The sequence below is a fragment of the Choristoneura fumiferana genome, chromosome 3 (assembly GCF_025370935.1).
Source record: "Choristoneura fumiferana chromosome 3, NRCan_CFum_1, whole genome shotgun sequence".
In the NCBI taxonomy this organism is placed as follows: Eukaryota; Metazoa; Arthropoda; class Insecta; order Lepidoptera; family Tortricidae; genus Choristoneura; species Choristoneura fumiferana.
In genome coordinates this window covers 981,780-997,613 of record NC_133474.1, presented here as the reverse complement: position 1 = coordinate 997,613, position 15,834 = coordinate 981,780, and the positions used below count along the sequence as shown (strand labels likewise).

The 15,834-nt window shown below is 38.9% G+C and overlaps 1 protein-coding gene across 1 annotated transcript; it reads left to right on the top strand.

The window, feature by feature from the left end:
• Positions 1 to 9,144: 9,144 nt before the first annotated feature.
• Positions 9,145 to 13,902, top strand: LOC141426310 (nucleolar protein 58-like). Its single transcript, XM_074085156.1, has 5 exons — positions 9,145 to 9,334; positions 9,621 to 9,697; positions 9,783 to 10,931; positions 11,762 to 11,885; positions 13,515 to 13,902. Exons 1-5 carry the CDS (start codon positions 9,290 to 9,292, stop codon positions 13,731 to 13,733), a joined length of 1,614 nt encoding a protein of 537 aa, XP_073941257.1. The 5' UTR covers positions 9,145 to 9,289; the 3' UTR covers positions 13,734 to 13,902.
• Positions 13,903 to 15,834: the final 1,932 nt, after the last annotated feature.

The following is a 15,834-nucleotide window of genomic DNA, read 5'->3' as shown; positions in this document are numbered from 1 at the left end:
TCTATCCTCGTGAGAGCTCGCGTACTTCATAAAGAACAAATTGACACTGAGAATTAACGCCGAATGTACTTCATAAAGCACAAGTTGTTCATTGAATAAAGAATTTTAAGAATGTCGGAATGATATTCGACATAACAAAGCTGGTGACCTACGTCTAGGTCTTATAAGTAGATCATACTACATCTGTTAAAAAATATATTCAGGAGACTATTAATAGGTGTGACTTTGCAGAAGTCCTATTTAAAATGGGTTAACTTGATTTTCTAATGTTTAATCCAATTTTACTAATCGTCTAAGCGTAAGGGTTAACCGCGGCTTCGTTCAAGTGAACCGAGGCCGTATTGTCTAACACGCTGACGTTCCTCGTCTCTTTCTACCTTCGTCATATACTGTGTGACAGAAAGAAATGATGAAAACGATTGTGTTTCCAAGTGTCAAAGTCAAAAGTCAAAGTCAAAGTCAAAATATCTTTATTCAATTTAGGCTATAACAAGCACTTATGAATGTCAAAAAAAAATCTACCACCGGTTCGGAAAAACCTCTGCTGAGAAGAATCCGGCAAGAAACTCAACGAGGTATATATTTTTTTAAACAGATTTACAATATTAATAAATGATATGTATACATCACAAGTACCGTATTTAACACAACTTTATTTTTAACACAGTAGTGTATTAGACAATAAAGGTATCTTATAGATCTGGCAATTTATGTGAATATTAAATTGAACTGTCAAAATAATAGAACCTTACTAAATTCCCATGAAAACATAAATATAGTACTTAATAAGCTATTTTTAGAACGTAAATCAGCGGAGCCGTTTCGTTTGAAATAAAAATAGTTTTCCCTCTATTTTTCCGTTTACATGTAGTTTTTCAGAGCAAGAAAACAATGGCGGCGGAAAAGCGGCCGTCAGCGGAATACTTTTCGCTACCGGACGTCCATTACTTAGCCTCACATAGTAACCACACTTTAGGTATCTTAGCTCCGAAAATAGCTGAGACCTTTACAGCAATAAGTTGACTGGAGATCACAAAGTGCAAGCAGCGTGACCTTGTAAATTCTCTCTATATTCTTACCGTTTTGCCATTCTCTTATTAATCCGTCGAGCGCCCGGAGGTCACTGACGTGGCGTTAGACACACGCAAAAAGCAAAAGTGGTGTTATAAGTTTGACCGCGATGTGTGTCTGTCTTTGGAGCTGTAGCTCTTAAATTGATATATAATTGGTATCAGGTTTTCCAGTGATGGTTCTTCGATATGTTTTATCAAAATCGGTTCAGCCGTTTTCGAGGTATTGATATTTGAAGTGACAAAGTCGGGGGTTTTCCAACTGTTGAGACGCCAGTGATGACATATTATAAGCACAAAAGAAAATAACATCACAAAACAATTACAAATAATAATAACGAAAAAAAATGTAACGGATTTTCATCCTTGCTTACTAAGGCTCTCGCGTAGGTACTCTATAAAGGACCAATTAACACTAAGAATAACGCCCGAATGTACTTCCTAAAGTACAAATTGTTCATTGAAAAAAGAATCTTAAGAATTTCGAAATAATATCAAAAAAAAAAAAAAAGCTGGTGAACCAGTCTATGGCGTAAGTGAAAGACTGTTAAAAAAGTTAGATCCCAGGCTAAAGCGGCCAAAAGTCGGAGTGCAGGAACACAGCAGCACTAGTAGAAAGATTTGTGTCGAAAGTAAAAGACTTATAGTCGATAGTAGGTAGTAGATAGTGCACAAGATGTCTCCGTAGTTACTTAATACTCTGCCCTAGCCCAACAGCCCCTAATAAACAATATTTGCTGGCCAATATGTCTCGGCGTCGAGCGATGTACACGATTAAGTGCTTGTAATAAACGTGGTGACAGATTGTGAATAATGGAGGGGTAGTTTTAAGGGGATAATAGTACATATGTTTTTACAGAGAAAGGTGTGATCTTAGAACTATTGTTATGATACGGTCGCGTGGACTAATTACTCGTAGATTGAGCAGTAGAGTTGAATTTGTGTTCTGGGGATTCAATCATAGCAGCCATAGGAAGTCCACCGTTGGACATGGTCTCCCCCATAGACCTCCAGTTGCTTCGGTTGATGTTCGGTTATAACCAGATCATCCGTCCATCTCGTTGGGATTTCATAAATTCTCAAAAATTACGAAGACAACCTATTCCTCAAGGAATATGTCTGCAAAGTTTAAGTCTCTAGCTTCAGTGGTTTATACTGTGCATTGTCATCTGCCGCGACTAGCCTCAATTACAAAACAAAGAACAGAAGTTAATCTAATGTATGTACTTCACTTTCCATAACTACGCTCGGCGGTCGCTCTAAGGTTGTCAACTATGACTTATGCACAAAAAACTATCGTGGTAGTGGCACTCGTTGAGAATGAAACGGGAAGAATGGAAATATAAATTAATAATAACTAAAGTATTTTCATTTTAATGTCATTTAATGTTGAATTTAAACAGCCGTCCACAGAACAGTTACAAAATTTTTTTTGTTGCTCCATTATTGCACAAAAAAGTTCACAGAACGGATGGCACTCGCGCTCGCACTGGTCCCAACCGGTCCAAGATATCGTGTCCGTGAGCAATGTCTATGTATTCGTTTCTCGAGCGCACTTTGTATGAAGATTTATTTCTGTGCCTATCTCTTTTGTGTCTCAACACTCTTTAAGGTAATAAGAAGTTCAGTGATCATTACTCATCCAAAACGTAGGCCAAGGGCCAACCGCTATATTATTCCCTTATTCCCGAGTTCTCCAGCCAGTTGAACCAAAACCAGGTCAGCCACGTCTGCTGAGATCTTATCGGACACATAGAACTCATTGCAACGCTGTAAAGATCCAAGTTCTGTAATAAAACGTGTATCTGATGGGCAATTTGCCAATATATGGAATCGAATGAGAGCGGAAATAAAATGTGCCATGTTAGATACGTAACACGTTGATAAGAGTTTTTAATAGTCTTTTTTGTAATAGTACATTGTGTCTTAAGGGCGGTAAATAAGGAATTACGAACGAGAGTCTATTAGAAGCACGAAGTCGAAGACTGAGGGCTTTAATGAGTCGATGTTCATAATTCTAGTACCGCCCGTGCGACATAGGATGTTTTTCATCACATTTGCGAGTAAAATTGTACATTTGTAAAAGAAAAACTAAGATTTTATCAAAAATTGCCGATACCGCTGATTGCGCTCTTGGCAAACCGCAGCATGTGCATGGCGTGCGTGTGCAGCGCGCGCACGGAGCAGCAGCACGCCATGCAGTAACAAACTCATGCGACCGACCGCGGGCTTCATGGCATGAAAATTAGTACGGCAATGACTCATTTACCGACCACGGGTTTCATGACAAGCACATTAAGGTCGAGGGTTTTATTTGGGGGGTTGTAACCAAGGTAGCCTGCATGTTACGACACTGTTTACGAGCAAGTGTGATGAAAAAGTTTTTGTTAGTCTAGTCTGAACTACCCCAGTGTCAAACGGTTAAGCATAATGTCATTTGTTTCCGTTGTTTCCGTCGATGCCGAGGATGTTTTTCATCACATTTGCGAGTAAAATTGTACATTTGTAAAAGAAAAACTAAGATTTTATCAAAAATTGCCGATACCGCTGATTGCGCTCTTGGCAAACCGCAGCATGTGCATGGCGTGCGTGTGCAGCGCGCGCACGGAGCAGCAGCACACCATGCAGTAACAAACTCATGCGACCGACCGCGGGCTTCATGGCATGATAATTAGTACGGGCAATGACTCATTTACCGACCACGGGTTTCATGATAAGCCACATTAAGGTCTTTTATTTGGGGGTTGTAATAGAGCCTGCATGTTATGACACTGTTTACGAGCAAGTGTGATGAAAAAGTTTTTTTTGTCTAGTCTGAACGACCCTATTGTCAAACGGTTAAGCATAATGTCATTATGCAACTGTGTGGTGGTTGTACAGTTAAGAAAAGTAACATGGGTTAGTCATGACATGAAATTTGGTGACATGAAAGCGTAATAAAGTTATACTGTATTTGGTACGGTGGTTTTATATAAAACGTTAATAAAAACCACTATCCATAACTTTCATTCTATACTAAAGGCAAAAAATCTGGCCCTCAAATGTAAAGTCAAAGTCAAAGTCAAATTTTGTATGAAGGGTGGGCCAAATTTTGTGCCGCTGAGTAAAATAAACGAACTTATTATTAATTTGCAAGATTGTTCCTCAGAGTCGGAAAGTGACACTCCAAGTGATGAATTAATTATATTTTAAAATTCAAATAAGACTTTCAGTTCGATAGCGTAACGTTTATTTTTGTTTTAAAACCATCTATTGTTTTTCACCGAGACGTTTAAGCATTTTGTAAAGCCTTTGAACTCTATTTCCTGAATCAATCGCACCTAATTTCCTGGCTTGGATTAACTTCGTCCATTATTACGAAGAAAATATCGTTTTCTGCAATATTCAGCGGACGTCTTTGGTTAAGCCTTGGAATTAGATGAAATGATTCTACTATGTATAATAGTACATTGTGTCTTAAGGGCGGTAAATAAGGAATTACGAACGAGAGTCTATTAGAAGCCCGAAGTCGAAGACTGAGGGCTTTAATGAGTCGATGTTCGTAATTCTAGTACCGCCCGTGCAACATAGAATGTTTTTCATCACATTTGCGAGTAAAATTGTATATTTGTAAAAGAAAAACTAATATTTTTTTTTATAAAACGAGGGGGCAAACGAGCAGACGGGTCACCTGATGGAGAGCGATCACCATCGCCCATGGACACCCGCAACACGAGGGGAATCACAGGTGCGTTGCCGACCCTTTAAGGAATTGGTAGGCTCGTTTTTTAAAGATCCCTAAGTTGTAACGCTCCGGGAATGTTGCCGCTGTAAGCTGATTCCAGATCTTCGTCGTGCGAGGAAAGAAGTTTCGCTTAAATTGCAGTGCCAATCAATCATCAGTACCACCATGCAGTAACAATCTCATTTACCGACCTTGGGCTTCACGACAACAAATTAGTACGCGCAATGACTCATTTACCGACCTTGGGCTTCATGACAAGCACATTAAGGTCGAGGGTTTTATTTGGGGGGTTGCAACCAAGGTAGCCTGCATGTTACGACACTGTTTACGAGCAAGTGTGATGAAAAAAAACTACTTAGCTGTTTCCCGCGACTGCGTCCGCGTAGCTGCGTATATAGGTGTAGCCACGAGAGTTAAAGTGAATGATTACTCGTACACACACAACTGTTTGCATATACTTAACCTAACCAACAATAAGTTGGAAAACCCCCGTCTTTGTCACATCAAAATTCAATATCTCAAAAACGGCTAAACCGATTTTGATGAAACATGTCTAAGAACAATCGCTAGAAAACCGGCTTTCAAATAAAAAAAAACTGAATTCAAATTGGTCCACCCGTTTAAGAGCTACGGTGCCAAAGACAGACAGACAGACACACAGCGGTCAAACTTATAACACCCCTCTTTTTGCGTCGGGGGTTAATAAAAGGAGAATGAATGAAATTAATGAGTGGATGTTAAAATACCGCTGTCATTACATGACAATGTTTTTTTGTGCGTGACCTCAACTCTGGTGGCACTACCTTTCTAATTCATTTATCACTATCCCGCGGGAACTATGCAATTTTCCGGGATAAAAACTATCCTATGTCCTTCCCCGGGACTCAAATAATATTCTACCATTTTCACTTAAACGTTAAAAAAGTATGAAATTTAAAAAATAATTTAAAAATTCAAAACCCGACCGATAAAAAAACTAAAAAGAAAAAATACTACTTACTTATCTAGAACGTTTTTAAGTAAGTACCTACTTCTAAGTAGAAAGAACTTAAGGTTAAATTGTCCCGTTGAGTAGTTACGATTGGACTTAGGAACGGACATACATATAGGTCATCACCCTCACCCTCCTTTTGGTCTTAGACGCACTCGGGTAAAACGCCGTTCATATTATTATCCAGTTACCTTTTCATACGAACTCTGTACACTTAACCTACTCTTACTCGTAAATAAAATATGTACTCTTATATTTCACTACTTATTGCCGTTATTGGGTGAACGTTATCGCAAATGGATTTTATCTCCGCTTGCTAGCGACGTTATTTGAATTCGCAAAATTCAATAATTTTGCATAAAAAGCATGCATCCACTCTCGATCGGAGTGAATGATTGAGCGAATGAACTGGTGAATGGATTCCATCGAGCGAGGCGCGTCTGCACCGATCGGACGATAGAAATGTGATTATTAAATTTTGTGTATTGAATGCTTAGAACCTGTATTGGAATTTATTATGTATTTTACAGGCGGTGAATTGCTGTAAGAATAAGTGCAGGCGTTCTTGGTTATTCTTCTCTAAATAATAGTAGGTAAATATCAATGGTAGTGTGTGTGTGTGTGTGTTTGTCGGTGAGCTTGGACTGTATTTCCCACGCGGCCCCAGTGCGGATTGAGAACTGCACACGCACACATTATGATGTACTTACTCTAATTGAGAGACCACAGCTGTTACTTTATGAAATTGAACCGGTAGGTACCTACCTACCTGAACTAGACCTTTTGTGTTCGAATTTTTAGAGCTGAACGGAACCCTCAGTGCGCGGGTCCGACTCGCACTTGGCCGGTTTTATTGTTGAACCCAGAATTAACTTCAAGCTTCATTGTCATTAAGTCGATACTTAATCATTTTCGTTCCTGTGTAGTTAAATATACATGCCTGTCTCGATTATAATTAATGATAATTGTGTAGTAAAATTTAGTTGTAATAGGTATGAAATTACAAAAAAATACATGACAATAATCAATTATCACAAGTTTAGATTTAAAAAACAATGAGGTATCTAAGTAAGTACTTTATTTCTTTTTCTCTATTTTTTATTAATTTACAAGGGCACATGTTACTTTAATAACATACAAATGTCAGAAGTTAATTTTGATTAGTACTTATTTTAACAAATTGATGAAGTTAAATAATTTATTGAATCAGGCGTTACTTTGCGGAGGTCCATATCAGCTACCATATGCGATGTTAGCGGGAAAATTATTTTAGTTCATTGATGAAGTTAAGTTTTTTTATACTTTAATTAATCAAAAAGGAACAATTGAGGTTACACTAAACTATCCTAAAAATAAATTAACTATATATACAGTTCGCCCAAGTCTTGTCCCTGAGGAAGAGTGCCCATAAGGCTGGCTGCATTTCCGCGCTGGATCGTGATTCCAATACGTTGGGCGAGAAATGCACCAGCCCTATGGTCATTGGTAATTTCGAATAATTTTTTTTTTATTTGTCCAAAAAGTTTGTGAGCGTCCGAACTCCATGGACCCAAAGTTTCAACAGCAAAAGCTGTAAATATGTAGTCTTTAGAGAGACCTGTATATTTGCGGCGTTTTGCTGTCTCAGCCTGCGCTGCTGCTCCGCCCGCCTTGGTAGATGAAGAGGCTAAATGGGACGGCGCGAGGGTATCCACACAAGTGGCATCCCAGATAAGTGGCCGACCCATTTGCCAGGGAATAAGGGTTAATCCGTCGGGTCTCTTTCCATCATCGCGTGCAAGCCCGGGAGGTTCCAAAACAGAAGGTACGTTTATGCTGGAAAGAGCCCGGCGGATTATATCATTAAGGCAGGCGTGGCGAGATAAACGGCCGGCACTCCTTCTGCACGAGAGTCCATGATGGCCCAAGCGATCAACAGATGCTCCACAGAGACAAAGATGGGGTACTAAAATATCTGCTCCTAAACGGAGGCCGACAGCCAACCTGAAAGAATTACTGTCGAGGAGGGTGGAGAAATTTGTAGAAGGAAACGCTTGGAGCCAAAAACCAGACTCCTTCTCAGACGAGGCGAGTAAGCGAGCCTTCTCCGAGTTAGACGAGCAGGTATCCAGGAGATAAGCGTGAACCTGGCGACAAACTGGGTCGTCCCATTGCTTCTGAATGTTTTTATTTTGAGGGGGTTCTTTTCCCGGACAAGCCATTTTCCAAGCATTTTCCGCATCTGACAAGCATGCTACCTCATAATCATAATCACAAAGTGACGGGTAAAGAATTTTGCCGATCAGAGGTAGCACACTGTGTACAGATGAAAGAAAAGCGGGTAGAGCAATACTACTAATTTGTCGTACTCCGAGGCCACCGTATCTAACGGGAAGGGTGGCCTGAAGGAAAAGCCTGGAACTCATTTTTATGTTGATAATTTTTTCTATCTGGATATGAATGATTTTGTCTACAAATTCACATAGGTCACCGAATTTCCAAAGAGGGCTGCAACGCAAAGAATATGTAAATTTAGGGACAAAAAGGCAAAAGCGGAGAATGGAAAAGGCCATATGAGAATTGATTTCCAACATACGATCCGAAAGTTCAGAAAAAAGATCGATTTTTTTTCTAATGAAATTTGGAAATGATTCGTCGAAAACTGGTGCACCTAGGAGATTAAGCGAGCATTTCGACAGAGGCCTGATACCAGGACAGATATCCTGAAATTTTCTCAGAATTTCTTCTTTGTTAAAAGTATCAGGATTAATAAAAATTTCGCATTTCTCACTGTTCACCTCGAGTCCAATAGTGTTAAATTTAGAAATGATTGAACGTAGATCGTTAAGAACTGTGCTTGCTTCACCACCCAGGGTGCCATCGTCGAGGTACCAAACGTTAAATTTTGATTTTAAATCAGAAATAATGGGATGAATGGCAAGACTGAAGATGGCTGGTCCGAGAGGGTCGCCTTGTTGGCAGCCAACTGAAGAAAGAATTTGGTTGTCATTATAGATCAGGTTTGAAGGTGAGCTGTAGCACTGCCATAGGTAAGGATAGATGCTGGGTGTATTTTTTGGGTGTATATTATTTATAAAAAAAAAAAAAGTTTATTTATTATGTAAGTGCTGAAATATTTATTATTCTTCTTTTTTGAAAAACTACTAAAGCTACCATTATTGTAATGGTTCTCAGTTTATTACGCGTGGCAACACAGCACCGCTTCTGTCTTGTCCTGCAGGGCTACTACGAAACTCTGAGTTCGTTTGTATCGTACCGTCCCTTTCGCTCTCGTATTAAATAGTATAAGTGTCAGAAGGACCGCACGACACGAACTTCGAGTTTCGAGTTTCGTAGTTGCCTGCCCTGTCGTCTCGTCTCGTCCGTTCCGTCTGTCAAGTCAAACAAAAATCAAAACCTCGCGTTTGCGGCGGTGATGCTCTTGCCGCTTGCGTGCATAAATAGCAAATGTGCTCATAAATAAGTGAAAAACTATTTTAGTGGAAATTACTTGGTGTTTTAAACATGTTGGTTCTGTTCGAAACGCCGGCGGGCTACGCAATTTTCAAGGTAAGATATCAACACGTGTTGGTTCTAACCTAACCTCATAATGCTCGATTTTTTAAAATAAATTGTTTGTTTTGTCACAAGTATTTGTGTTGATTATTAAGTTTGAGATCAGAGTATCAGACAGATCATTATTTTTTGTAATTTTAGTAAAAAGTTGGCCGTAAATAGATCATTGTTTATCGTTGTTCATTGTATAATAGCGCAAGGTTATCTACAAATTATATCGTATTTTGCGCTCGCGATTTGTGTTTTAAGTAATATTTTAAACATTCCGTTTTATTTTTAGTTATTGGATGAGTCCAAGTTGTCAGAAATCAAAGATTTGCATCAAGAATTCAACTCCCCAGAAGGCGCTTCAGCAGTGTAAGATAATTTTCATTTTATTTAAATTTATGTTGAAACAAACTCGTAATGGAAGGATTATTATTAATTTCATCTACATTTTCAGTGTAAAACTAAAGAACTTTATCAAGTTCGAGGATACTACGGAAGCATTAGCTGCCACTACAGCAGCTATAGAAGGCAAAATATCAAAGCCATTGAAGAAAGCTCTTAAGAAATATGTGTGCAAGGAAGTCCAAGATCAATTACTGGTTGGAGACGCCAAGCTTGGCAGTGCCATAAAAGAAAAATTTGACCTACAGTGCGTAGCAAACTCAAATGTCCAAGAGTTATTGAGATGCATTCGCTCGCAAATGGACAGCCTTCTAGCTGGACTACCGAAGAAGGAAATGACTGCCATGGCTTTGGGTCTTGCCCATTCTCTGTCCAGATACAAGCTCAAGTTCTCGCCAGACAAAATTGACACCATGATTGTACAAGCACAGTGCCTCTTAGATGATTTAGACAAGGAACTGAACAATTACGTTATGAGGTGTCGTGAATGGTACGGCTGGCACTTCCCGGAACTTGGAAAAATTATCACAGACAACACTTTATTCGTTAAAATTGTTAAGCTTGTTGGTACCCGTGACAATGCCTCGAAAACAGACCTGTCAGACATTCTACCAGAGGATTTGGAAGAGAAGGTGAAGGAAGCTGCCGAAATCTCCATGGGTACTGAGATATCTGATGACGATATCCAAAACATTCAGAATCTGTGTGACGAAATCATATCTATCACAGACTATAGGACGCATCTGACAGATTATCTAAAAGCCCGTATGATGGCCATGGCACCAAACCTAACGGTGTTAATTGGTGAACACATTGGTGCTAGACTGATAGCCCATGCTGGCTCCTTAATGAATCTAGCCAAACACCCAGCATCAACCATACAGATCTTTGGTGCAGAGAAGGCCCTCTTTAGAGCATTGAAGACAAAGAAAGACACACCAAAATATGGTTTAATTTATCATGCTCAGTTAGTTGGTCAGTGTAGTACAAAGAATAAGGGTAAGATGTCTCGTATGCTTGCGGCGAAGGCAGCTCTAGCTACTAGGGTGGATGCTTTCGGAGAAGATGTAACATTTGAGCTCGGGGCTGAACATAAGGTCAAACTGGAGAACAAGTTGAGACTGCTTGAGGAAGGCAACTTGAGAAGGATCAGTGGAACTGGCAAAGCGAAGGCCAAGTTCGAGAAATATCACAGTAAATCGTAAGTACCCAAAATGCTTGTCACAAATTTTAAATTTTAACAATCATCTTTCATTTTAATTACAAACAATCTGAGTTTGATTTTCTCAATTTAAATATCACATTCATGCACAGTGCTTTCATCTTACTAAAATGTCTATTATCTGGTTGATTTGATATACATCTCTACATTTATCTTTTTGTTTGTTTATTTAGTAGGTACGGTCAAGGAGTTTGACCATGAAAATATTTCACACTAAACGTCATAGTGACAATTAATTAAAAATGAAATTTATAGTGATTTTTCCTTTGTAAAGGTCCTTTGCTGTACAGTTGTGTTGTCCAGTTGAACATAGACTTATGTGATGCACAAATAAAAAAAAATGAATTAGAAATTTAGTGTAACTAATTCTTTTAAAATAACCATTTTCAAATTGTGCCTATGGAACAGTTACAATTTTTTTGATCATAAGTTAGTATAATCAAGAAGCTAAGTTTCCATTTTTAAGATACTGAACTTTGAAATATAAATATAACAATGTGGAGGTTTTTCATCTTTTTATGGTGGTTCTTACATTGCAACAATTAGATGTTTTAGGAAAACTTGGTAATATATCTAGGAAGGTGAGAAATCTTGTATACATAGGGGAGACAGACAGACGGCCTACTACGAAACTCTCAAATGGAAGTTTGTATCGCACCATCCCTTTCACTAAATGACATAAGCGTCAGCGGGACTGCAACATACGAAGTTCGAGTTTTTCACTTCGTGGTATAGGGCCTGGGTCTATACTATCTCCCTTTCATAACTAATGAATGGTCCCGATTTAATCAAACCATTTTTGCCTACAGCGAGGTATTCCAATACCCAGTGGCAGCAGACAGTACCCTGGACAAGAAGCCAATGAAGAGAGAACACTCACCAGATGAGGCCGCGCCAAGCAAGAAGATCAAACTGGAAGACGGAGCCAGCGAGGTAAGGATCTGCATCTACCAGGAATATTAATTTGCAAGGGCATGGTCTGTCTGGATCATAGACATCAACAGTCAACCAATTTGATTCCAGGGCCACCATGGAACCTTATTATTGTAAATAATTTCAATTCACTCCAACAATGTTTATCAAATTGGCCTAGGGATCAAATTGATTACTGTACAAGATGCATGGAAACCACAAAAAGAGACCAGCGCTGAGGAACCCAACCCAGGGTCTTAGTTAGTGTGTAGATTTCTTCTTCGCAAAATAACTCCAAGATCATAGACAAATCTGTGAATTTTGGCATAGAGATAGTTTATGGGCCCGAGAGTGACATAGGCTACTTTTTATTCCGGAAAAATGCACAGTTCCCAAGGGAACAGCGCGCGATAACCGAATTCAAAGCGGGCGAAGCCGCGGGCAAAAGCTAGTATGTTATAAATGCGAAAGTGTGCGTGTCTGTATGTTTGGCATAAAGATAGTTTATAGGCTGGAGAGTAACATAGGCTACCTTTATCCCGAAAAAATGCAGTTCCCTTGAACACAGCGCGCGCGAAGCCGCGGGCATAAGCTAGTAGTAAATAATTTCAATTCACTCTAACAATGCTTATCAAATTGGCCTAGGAATCAAATTGGTTGACTGTACAGGTTGTTAGGTCTGTGTGACAATTTTTTTATGTTTTTAGGGTTCCGGTTTTAGGAAAAACGGAACCTTTATAGGATCACTTTTGGTCCGTCTGTCTGTCTGTTTGTCAAGACCCTTTTTTTCGGGAACGCGTGGAGGTATCAAGCTGAAATTTATATCAAATACTGAGGTCTACTGTCCCTTGGAGCTGTGAAAGAAAAAACAAAGTTCTAAGCCAACGCAATCAAAAGATGCAGCCGTTTATGCTGCAAATTTCCGCAAATTTTCGAAACTCGCAAGGGAATCAAAACCTACAGGGTACTTCCCGTGAACTCAGAATCTTGAAATTTGGTATGAAGGTAGCTATTATAACACAACCAACTAGGAAAGTCTGAAAATCTTGATTTTTTATGTCTGTCTGTAAATATCAATGACCAATATAATCTGACCCCACACTGCGTACATTTTGCTTAAGAGTAGGGCTCTGCATACACTGGATGTATTAAATCACTCTGAAAAAGCGAGAAATATCTTCAAGACACGATTCCCGTTTACTTACATACCTATAAATGTGTACGGAGCTCTCGGTGCGCGAGTCCGACTCGCACTTGCCCGGTTTTTTCATGAGGAACCCACACAAGTCTTAATTTGTAGATTTGGCCTTAGCAAAAGAACTCCAAAATAATAGACAAATGAAAAATATAACTTTTTGTGACTAATTAGAATAAACTGTACTAGTTGTTGCCCGTGACTGTTAATGTAGAATAACGTTTATCGCTATCCCGTGGGAACAATGCAATTATCCAGGATAAAAATATTGTATGTCCTAAACTAGCAGTATACTGAATTTCATCTAAATTGGATCAGCGGTTTAAACGTGAGAAGGCAACAGACAAAAAGACCACACTTGCATTTATTATACTGGTGTGGATTAATGTGGATAATAATTATGTATGTGATGCATTGACCTATGTAGTTTTTATATCCAGTGTTTTTTTTAACAGGTAACACCCAAAAAGAAAAAGGTCAAGGTAGAAGTAAAAGAGGAAACTGTAGAAGAACCGGAACCCACCTCTGAGAAGAAAAAGAAGAAGAAGAAGAAGTCCCTAGACGCCTCCCAGGCTGAAGAATCGCAGGAGGTAGAAGAGGCCGCCGCAGTGGAAACGCCCAAGAGTGAGAAGAAGAAAAAGAAAAAGAAACGAGAGAGTCAGATGGAGGAGTAACTTCATTTAGTGATGTGAAAGAATGTAAACGAATGGATTCGCAAGTGAGCAACTTTATTTCTGGTTTTTCATTGCAGTATTGATTCAGCATTTTATTATTACAAAGAACGTATATCTGTATGTAAAGACCGCTGTATGTATGTAAATAATATAAAAAACTTGGTTTTTCCTTGAAAATCTTACTTTGGGTTGCACCAATTTACATTATTGTGTGTTAAAATGTTCAAGGGATGTTTTTATAGGCCAAAAGGATTTTGGCCCACTTGTCATTTAGCTCTAAACTCAAATGCAGTGTGATTCATTTGCCGCTTTTATTCCCACGATCTTTGATGGCAACTTTGTCCCTTGGAAAACACCGTTTTACCCCTTTGGGGGTAAATTACCCTGAGGTTCGAAACCAATGACTATTGGATTTTTTTTTATTCGAGTGGATGGCAAACGAGCAAGTGGGTCTCCTGATGGTAAGAGATCACCACCGCCCATAGACACCTGCAACACCAGGGGGATTGCAGATGCGTTGCCAACCTAGAGACCTAAGATGGGATACCTCAAGTGCCAGTAATTTCACCGGCTGTCTTGCTCTCCACAACGAAACACGAAAGTGCAAGCACTGCTGCTTCACGGCAGGATTAGCGAGCAAGATGGTGGTAGCAATCCGGGCGGACCTTGCACAAGGTCCTACCACCTGGATGAGTCTTACATCAAATATATGATGACGGTTTTCTAAATAATATTGTTCTAGATGTATCCTTAACAAAGTGATTTAAGAGATTTATTAGGAGCCAATTTAATGACCTCATTTCTCCTAACTTTTTAATTTTGTTGATCCAGATGACTTGGTATTATAATAAAGCTGTTTGACTGCAATCCTGCTAAACACCAGTTTAATTATATTTTAATTCTCTGACCATCTTGTTTTTTGTAAGCTCAAAGTGCAGTTACTATGTTTTAGATGTAAGTTGAAAGTCTCACATGTGTGAGTTTATGGAAATATAGTTTACTTTACAAATTTGGTGTAATTATTTCAGAAACTTGTAGAGAAAAATCTGACGTGTGCGAGCCGTAGTCGTCTACGGTTCCCAATCTAATTTAATAGCCAGCAATTAATTAATATTTCTTTGGAATATTTTTGAGGCCTATGAAAATATACAGTACTTACCTACTCAAGTATTTTTTAACCTCAAAAATCAGTTGGCATATTTACTTTACATTTTTAACCCCTCATATGCGGGAACTAAAAGAATACTACGTCCAAGTCTCATTTGTTTTAATAAGCACGAATTCTGCTGATTCAATCAAAAGAGAAAACAAAAAAATTGCCTTAAATCTGGCACACATCCGCGTTTTATGTTTAGAAGTTTTTTAATTTTTCAGTTACATTACCAATAGCCAATTGCCCGGGCTTTCTTTCTTAGTCATTAGTCATTTCCTTAAGAGTTGTAAGATTACAAATTTTTTAATAAGCCCTCGTTGACGACTCGAATATGTGAGTTAAATTAATTTCACTAAGTATACTTCCTTTGTACGGTAGTTAAAATAAAGGGTCTTTAATAAACAGTGTTGCGAACAACTCAATAACCGATGCGCGCAGGTTGTCTTGAGTATCGGAGTTTCCGTATGCTCTCTAGGGCTGTACCAGTTCGCCTATAGGAACATTAAAATAATGGTAATAGGAGAAATTGTCGTGTCTCCAAATACAGCATGTATTTTCTATGTAAACGCATATGTACAGTCACCAGCATTAACATCTGCCACAGCGGAGCGTGCAAAAATATCTGACACGTCCTTCCGGCCCTAGAAATAGAGTCGTATCAGATATATGCACGCTTGTTGTGTCAGATTTTGGTGCTGGTGACTGTATAACCAGACGTTGGTTTTAGTACTTTGAAGCTATATTGCAATTTATTTTTAGTTTAGCGTTAACTAGCAGATCGTAATTTATTTAAAACCCCTGACGCAAAAAGAGGGCTGGTACAAGTTTTACACGAATGTCTGTCTGTTTATAGAATCGTATCTCTCAAACGATGGACTGATTGTGATGCGTTTTTTTGCGTGAAAGCGAGTTTCCTTGCAAGTGGTTCTTGTTCCCTTCGAATCGGTT